Source organism: Nanorana parkeri, unplaced genomic scaffold, assembly GCF_000935625.1.
Source record: "Nanorana parkeri isolate BGI_ZX_2015 unplaced genomic scaffold, ASM93562v1 scaffold313, whole genome shotgun sequence".
Taxonomy (NCBI): Eukaryota; Metazoa; Chordata; class Amphibia; order Anura; family Dicroglossidae; genus Nanorana; species Nanorana parkeri.
Genome location: NW_017306581.1, coordinates 364927 through 373622, shown reverse-complemented (window position 1 = coordinate 373622; position 8696 = coordinate 364927). Strand labels below are relative to the sequence as shown.

The following is an 8696-nucleotide window of genomic DNA, read 5'->3' as shown; positions in this document are numbered from 1 at the left end:
CCCCCATCTCTGTGCCGGGAGTGCCGGATGAACGGATGATCCGACACTCTCGGCGCAGAGATGGGGGGCCCGCTGGGTACCGATCAGGCGCTGGGACTGTACTGGGCCCCCCAACGCCCGAGGCCCTGGTGCGCCCGCACTGCCTGCACCGGCCGTAGTTCCGCCACTGTCTATTACATATACCATTGAAAGTGTTCTGTTATTTATATCTGTTGAAGAAGTCCTAAAATATACCTGTAATTCCAAGTTCCCCCCCCCAAGCTATTCTGCTTTCTCTGTTCTCCAATTTCTGTCTCCCCCCCTTATAGCCATTTTCCTGATATAAACTGATGTTCAGACTGTTCGTTTGGAGACTATATTATGCGGTGCTAGCAATAGTGGCGCTAGACTAATCCTTATCGGGCTGATCTAACAAGTTTACATAGGTCTGTATAGTCAGAGTAAAGGTTAACCCCTTATGCCATAAATCCTTCACACACTGTAAGTTCCTTAGCTTTATATACTATGTTATTTAACCTATGGCGACATGTATAAAGGCCTGCGGATATCAATACCGGGCCACCAATGTTTTACTTTCATCCTCTTGTCTCCCAATGTCATGTTTTATACTAATTGAGTTTTGATATGGATTGTTTGAATCCTGTTAAAAATGCTAATAAAAACTGATTCAACACTAAAATATACCTGGAGATCCTGCAAGCTGACAACTTCCCGTGCTGCACATTGTTTCCAATTCTCTGTGGACTACAGAATACTTACCCTCTATTCTGAGGAGATAAGAAGAGGGGAAGGTTTTTGTAGTCCTGCTTATCCATAGATACAGTACAGTGAGTGAGTCTTGTCACCCTGGGAGAGCAAGTGTATTAGTGGCAGGATCACCAGGTGAAAGGAAAGGAAAAACAAGCCTGAAAAAAATGAATGCAGCCACCACATCTAAGCTGCAATATATTACATGTTTGTTCAAGGGTTTAGGTATACTCAGCGGCCGCTATGGGGCCTAGGGCACTTGGGGGACCAGGCCAGGATGAGGAACAAAGTGGTCCCTCTGAAGCTGTGTGGGTCGCTATGGCATCACAGGATGCTGGCTGTAACTGGCGGCTGTTAGTGATCTGGACAGCGGTTCATTCCTCCTGACAACCTGTTCCTCCTCACAGCTGCTGCTGAGTCAGTGACAGCCAGCAGCTTGCAGGGGAGGAAGCCGGTGCCTGGCGGCGGCAGCATGAGAGGAGGCGGGACCCAGCGACGGTGGAGGAGGCGGGGGCCGCCAGTGACCAAGGAGGAGGTGGAGAAGGCTGACAGCGGATCGGGACTGACAGGTTAGAAGTGTGCAGGGGTGTGACCAGCCAACCTGAGACCCTGTAGAGCCCACCATAGAGAGTCTATAATGGGCTCTGCAGGGTCACTCTTAGATGGGCTGTGTGGGATCTCAGGTGGGCTCTGCAAGGGGTATAACTAGAAATCACAGGGCCCCATACAAAATTTTGCTATGGGGCCCTGTTATAGAATATATGAAGCACTTTACTTTAAATTTGCCTGTGGGTTTGGGGCGTGTTCAGTTGCTCAGCCGCTGCGAGTGCTGAGTTAGCAAACCGCCGCTGAACGCTGTGCTGCAAGTCAGCGCTCAGCACTGCTAATTTAGCACTCGCAGCGGAAGTGAATGTGGATGCAGAGCGCTGAGTGTGATGGAGAAGGTGGGGACAGAGCACCAGCGGCCATTTTAACTGTGGGCACACCTGACAGCGCTGGAGAAAGGTGCCTGAACCCCGATGAAGGAAATCACAATTCAGTGTGGGAGCCTACATTTTAATGTTTTGGTGGTCGAGCACAGTGCTGCAAAACAGCTACTCAGTGTTTGGCTAAGGAACCGAATGTGCCTCTGTTAGCCAGTCCAACAGCCAACCGAAGAGGTGCACATGGCAGGCTGACAACCTTGCTGCTGATTGTGAGGCAGTGGCTTAACATTGTCATCCTGTGGCAGGAAGCACTGTTATTGGCAGGATCTCCAGCTAAGAAACTTTACAACAGATTCACAAAAATTATTTGCTTAAGAAAACTATACAGTGAGACACAATGCCAAATATATTAAAAAACAGATTTTTGGGTTTACATATATTTTGTGAAGTGTAGTTAGATAGATTGTGGTCGGGGCTATCCCTATAATGAGGCGATTCATATCATTTTGAGAGCAGCAGGTGTGGGGAGCCGAGGGGAAGGGGGCAGAGGGAAGGCCACAGCGTCCCAGGTTGCTACGAGCTCTTAGTAACCGGAGATACTCTGTCTGGCTTCCCGCCCAGCTCACTGACAACATTGGTTGCCAGGGAGCTGAGCGGGACACTGAGCTTCTGGCAACCAGTGACATCAGTGAATTGTTGCGCTATATAAATCCTGTATAATAATAATAATTGGGTGGGACCGGACAGGTGCTGACATGCACAGCTCTAACACAGCCGCCAATGCCACCGCATCCGTAACCCCCATACCCCCCCCCACAAAGCACCTTTGGCAGCAACTGCCCCCTCCCCCATGGCCTCAGGTTGTGGTTATGGTAGGGGTAGCCCTGGTTGTGTAAATGATAATTATTTACATCACAAAACAGTAAAATGTACACAGCTGTGCATTAGAAGATACACGCACACCCTCAGAAAAAGCAAAAAATTAAATGTATGCTTTTGGTGTTTGTTTTTTTTTTTTACATGCCTTTTCATGCGCACTTTCTGATTTTCATTTTACCGTTTGAATTGTATAACTTGGATGCTAATGAACCTCTTTCTTACTCTAGTCTGATAAGGGATCATACAGGCAGATGCAGAGGGCATTTAAAGTGTATCTAAACACAAAAGCAAAAATGTAGTATATTGCGGGTTACCAATCCTTAAAGCACCATTAAAGTCAAAATTCCCCCCTACTCTACGCTGGCAGGATGGATCCTGTCTGTGTCCGAGCCAGGGCACCTGCACCCGTACGGACCTACACTCGGGGTGAGCGTAGGGCGGCATACAGCCGGAACTCACATAGAGATGGACAGGGGCTGTGTTCTAATCGCACGCAGCACCTGTTCGGCCATGCATGCAGCACAGAGCTGTACGTGCCGGCCTTTTCTCGTGTGGATGAGGCCTAAAAACCACCCTATCCTAAAATGTAACTTAACATATAAATAAACCGAAGCAACAGCACCTCACCTGGGCCCTTCTAGATAATAATGTTTTTAAAAAAAGGTCTACCACGTCGATTGGGAAGTCCAGGTTCAGCACAAAATACATTTAAGTAGCATTAATGAACAAAATTGCAGTAACGCAGATAATGATTCTCCGCATTTTCCGAACCTTATTCCACTGGGAGGAAGAGACTGTTAGAATCAATTGAAAACAGTTTCTGACTTTGCCATTTGTTAGTTTGGGACACACTTGGCATTTCCTCAAGTAGCAATGACCTTGTAGTATTGCTAATTACTGTCTGGAAACCACTCAACCTTTCAGTCACTGTTCATCGAAAGGTGTATAATTACTCATGCTGGTGGCTGCCAAACTTTACATTTGACGGAAAGAAACTTTACAAAGCCAGATAGGAGTTTTGAAAGACGTTGAAACTTCCTTTAGCCTAAAATGGCAAAAAACTTCGACTAGACTAGACTGGCCTTAACATTGAGATTTGTCATAGTCTGGGAAAAGCTTGCCTGCCATTTATATGTACCGTATAGCGCATATATTTATAACACATTTACATCACAAATCTTATATATTTGTACCATTTACCGTATATATCACAGGTTATTTTTCAAACACATTATATACTATATATAAGTTTATTATGTATACCAGCACGTTCTCCGTTCTATTTTTTTTTCTCAATACGTTTACGTCTATTCAACATATAGGAAGTCATGGGTGAAAAATTGAGTGATTGTGTATTACTAAGGTCATCAGGGAGTGTGACATGAGATGTCACAGTCAGTACAATCTGTGTTACATTATGGGGATTGTGCACATTGGAATTTGTAGTTCTACAGAGACAGAAGAGTTATGAATGGGACAGGCCAGTACTACAAAGTACTACAGACACATGGGACATTCCAAAAAGGCATGCACTTGTGGATTCTACAATGACATGAGTGACACCAGTGGGATTTTCTGGGATTCTTTTACAGGAGCAGGGCACATACTAATGGGAAATGCCAAGCGTGGTAGGGGTGGGATTAGTGGCAGGAAATAATGCAGATATCATTAGTTACACCTGACCTTTCCATCTCCGCCTGATGAATTCTGGGCATTGGGCACTGCCAGAAAACATGAAAATTGATATTCAAAACATATTCTTCCTTTATTTTACTTTTGCTTATACTGTATATTTTCTATATGCTTAGATTTTGTTGCCTGCATTTATTTTCTTAGGCTTCTTTTTTTTAATATTTCTTATCAATTTCTGTTTTTAATACTATTTAGTACATTTGACATATAAGATTTTTATATTCTTATTATATGAAGTCAAGTGCTGTACCCTTAGTATGTCATACTTTTCTTTTAGATCCTACTTGCAGATTTCCCCTGTTTATTTGGTCTGATTTATTGTATTCTTCTAATTTTGTTTTCTGTATTTAATTCTAAAAGCTGATGAAAATGTTTGAAAACAAGTAATCCTGGCCCTCACAACCAGATGATTAACCACTTGAAGACCAGGGTGTTAAAGCCCCTTCCTGTCCAGGCCATTTTTCAGTATTCAGCGCTGCGATACTTTGACTGACGTTTATTCAGTCATGCAACGCTGTACTGCAATTAATTTTATACCATTTGGTTACCAAGTGGTTAATACAGATGGCAATGTCCTAATTCACATCCAGCTCCTGTGCACAGCAACCACTGAAGGTGCTGCTGCATCTTATGCAGCTTTATAGCTCGAGAACGGAGCGATCACAAACAGCTGATCACTCAGCTCACGGCTTCTCTCTGCAGAGAGCACTGGCTGTCAGTCATCTCTCCCCGCAGGGATTCCCCCACCCTTACTCTGTTCCTCCAGAGCTGACTGGAGGCACATACAGGGGAGGAGGTGAGCACAGCTCTGGCTCTAGAGATGCAGACCATGCTGTCAATGAGGCATCGGGTGGATCCTGATATTATTGGCAGGATCTTTCCTAGCGGCTCTGTGCTGTCAGAATATAGCGGGCAGTAGCCCGCTATATGTTGACTTTGGGTCACAGAAGGACTTTAGTAAATGTACTCCTGTGGCCCAAAAGAGAATTATAGCCAAAAAAAGGATGTCACATGGGTCCCTGGTAAGAAATGAAAAATGGGAAGCAGTCCCATTGTCGCTATTTTTAAAAAATGTGTATACATTATTAATGCAATGGCAAGTATATTTTATTTGTATTGCATTTACATTTATCTCATTACCTGTGCCTTTATTAATTTATTATCTCTTAAATGTGTTAACAGATCTCACATCAAGTTTACACATCTAACCCTGCAACACTAATGGCAGGTGCCCGCCTTTTTAACCAACATTCCAGGAATAAAATGTCCCACATACTATTTTCAAAGCCTGCAGGACATTCCAGACTGCTGAGGTTATGGCTTTCCACCCTCAGTTCCCTTGTAGGAGAAAAGAATCTTATCTTGATGGGTCCTCCAGGGTCCGGGAAGACCTCAGTTGGTAAAGTTCTTGGCCACAAGCTGGGTTGTCCCGTTATAGACGTGGATGACGACGTCCTTGAAAAAGACTGGAGAATGAGTGTGTCCAATAAATTGCAGGAAGTTGGTGATGAGCAATTTTTAGAAGAGGAAGGAAAAGCCCTTTTAAAGTTTTCAGCATCTGGAAGTGTGATTTCCCTTACGGGGTCCAACCCTCTTCACACTAGCAGCATGGAACACACAAAGAAAAATGGCTTAGTTGTTTATCTTGATGTCAATTCACAGGATATAGTTGAGAGGCTCGAAGGAATGAAAGTGGATCGTATTGTTGGGCAAAAGTCTGGAGCTACAATTGGCGACATACTTCAGAAAAGGAAGCATTTTTATAACAAGTGGCATGATGTGCGTGTACTCTGCCAAACAGGAGATACTGTAGAAGTTTTGGCTGAAAAAGTAATTGACGCAGTCAAAAAATATCAAAATGTAGACTCTGATATTTTTGTTTCTACAAGGTCCGAAAGTTGTGAAGCTGAAGTGAGCCAAGACAAAGCAAAATTCTTCAGTGACGTCGTCATTGAGGGTTTAGCTGCTGATGGTGGACTCTATGTTCCCAAAAATGGCCTACCAAGACTCACTGCTGGCGAGTGGGGAAGATTGGTTAAGTCAACCTATGCAGAAAGGGCAATGATAATACTGGAAAGGTGCATCCACCCAGCTGATGTCCCCGCTGTTGTTTTAGGAGAAATCATTGAAAAGGCCTATGGTGAAAACTTTGCTTGTAGCAAAATTGCCCCCATCAGGCATTTGTCTGGCAATCAGTTCATCCTCGAACTCTTTCATGGACCTACCGCTTCTTTCAAAGACTTGGCCTTGCAGTTTATGCCTCACTTGTTTGCCTATTGCGTCCCCAAAACATGTAACTATCTAGTCCTTGTGGCTACTTCTGGAGACACAGGTAGTGCTGTTCTGGACGGGTTTAGCCGCCTCAGTGACCTTGACAGGCGAAGATTGGCAGTCTTCTGTCTCTTCCCTGAAAATGGTATAAGCCAGGTACAAAAATCACAAATTCTTGCTTGTCAGGGAGACAATGGGTTGGCACTGGGAGTGAAATCTGATTTCGATTTCTGTCAGAGTGCAATAAAAGGCATATGCACCAATCCCGATTACACCGGCTTTCTTACAGCTGAGTATGGAACTACTCTGAGTACTGCTAATTCTATCAACTGGGCCCGGTTGCTGCCTCAAGTTGTGTACCACGCATCTGCCTATCTTGATCTAGTTAATCAGGGTGTTATAACTTTTGGGAGCCCAGTTGACCTATGTATTCCCACCGGTAACTTTGGCAACATACTTGCTGCCGTTTATGCAAAACAGTTGGGGATACCCATTCGAAAATTCATCTGTGCCTCCAATCAAAACCACATTTTGACTGATTTTATAAAAACAGGTCAGTACGATCTCAGGGGTCGGACATTACTGCCATCCAACTCGCCAGCAATTGATATTCTTAAGTCGTCAAACTTGGAGAGGTATTTACATCTTATCTCTAACCAGGACGGTGAACTTATTAAGAAACTCTATGGTCATCTAGAAAGTCAAGGTCATTTTCAGCTGCCGGATAATTTATTCAAGCATCTCCAGAAGGACTTTATTGGCAGTTGGTGTTCCGAGGCAGACTGCTTGTCCGCAATCCACTCTGTGCATGCAGCGAGCGGATATATCATGGACACACACACAGCAGTTGCCAAAGTTGTGGCCGACAGAGTACAAGACCGTACTTGCCCAGTTATCATCTCATGTACAGCTCATTATTCTAAGTTTGCACCTGTTATTTTGCAAGCTTTGAGGATTGAACAAATTAAGCAAAGCCCATTAAGCCAGCTTCATGTGTTAAATTCCTTCCGTCCCTTGCCTCCCGCTCACAAGGCACTCTTAACAATGCTTAAAGACAGGGAGTCTCATAAGAACCGTGTTTGTGAGGCTGATTCAAACCTTATTATGGACCACATCGAAAATTACCTCCAAAAACTATTCTTGAAGGTTTACTAGCGGTCATGGCAGCTATAATCTTTCCTGCAAAGATTTCTCCTTGACAAGCCAGTCATTTCATTTCATAGAATAAGAAAACAATAGCCAAAAATGTTATACTCGAGCAGATTAGGAAAATGAGAAAAACATCAAAATGTTTCAGGAAAGCCATTTCAATGCTAATTTTAAAAAGGAAAGACCTTCATACAAACGGGCTAAAATTAGGTTTGGAAAATGATTAATGTCATGTTTTTTTGCTCAGAAGGCATTGTGAGTTGTAGGAAAACAAGTCATGTCTCTAACTGCCAGAGGATGATGACAAAACTGATGGTGTTTCCTTTATGGTCTGTTATGTTGCTATGATCACAGCCCGTGGACTGTTCTGAATGCGTAATCCGGACCTAAGTGGTATGAATGACACCACACCCTTTTACCGGTCATTTATAGAAATGCCTATTTCAGACTGGTTACTAGTGGCAAAAGCTGGTTTTAGCAGTAATTGGATGAACAGCAATGCCCTCCTAATCTAATCTCACTATTCTGGACATAGTTGGGCAAGATTTGATGCTCTTACTGTTCCTGACCTTACAGGAAGATCCACCATCTCTGTTAGCTCATTTGTTCTGCTAATCTACTGTTGTCACTGTTTCTTCCCATGGGGGGAAAAAATGTCATGGTTATTCACAAAAGGGAGAAGAGTTGGGAGAAGACAGGAGAAGTGAACAATTTAGGACAGCAAAGCTGAACTGGAAAGTGAGCTGAATGGGATAATTTCTTCAAATCAGCTATGTTGTCCTAGATTGTTCACTTCTCCTGCCTTCTCCAAACTCTTCACCCTTCTGTGAATAACCCTGTCAGTGTCTTCTCAGTTGCCCCTGGATATTTGATATGCTAATACATACTTTGGTAGGCAATTTTAAATACTGGTCAGCCTACCTGTTCCCTCTTTTCTTTTTTTTCAGATAAGCTACTGTTGTCACTTGGTTTTTCATTAAAACAACAATTAATAAAACTGGAATATTGAAAGAAGTTGATTTACTAAAGGCA

General features: G+C 43.5%; 1 protein-coding gene across 1 annotated transcript in view; it reads left to right on the top strand.

The window, feature by feature from the left end:
- Positions 1 to 8106, top strand: part of THNSL1 (threonine synthase like 1) — a 10527-nt gene extending 2421 nt beyond the window's left edge. Inside the window, exon 2 of the mRNA XM_018557953.1 lies at positions 5427 to 8106. Within this exon, the coding sequence (XP_018413455.1) occupies positions 5466 to 7670 (2205 nt within the window). The 5' untranslated portion in view covers positions 5427 to 5465 and the 3' untranslated portion in view covers positions 7671 to 8106. The remainder of the gene's footprint in view (positions 1 to 5426) is intronic.
- Positions 8107 to 8696: the final 590 nt, after the last annotated feature.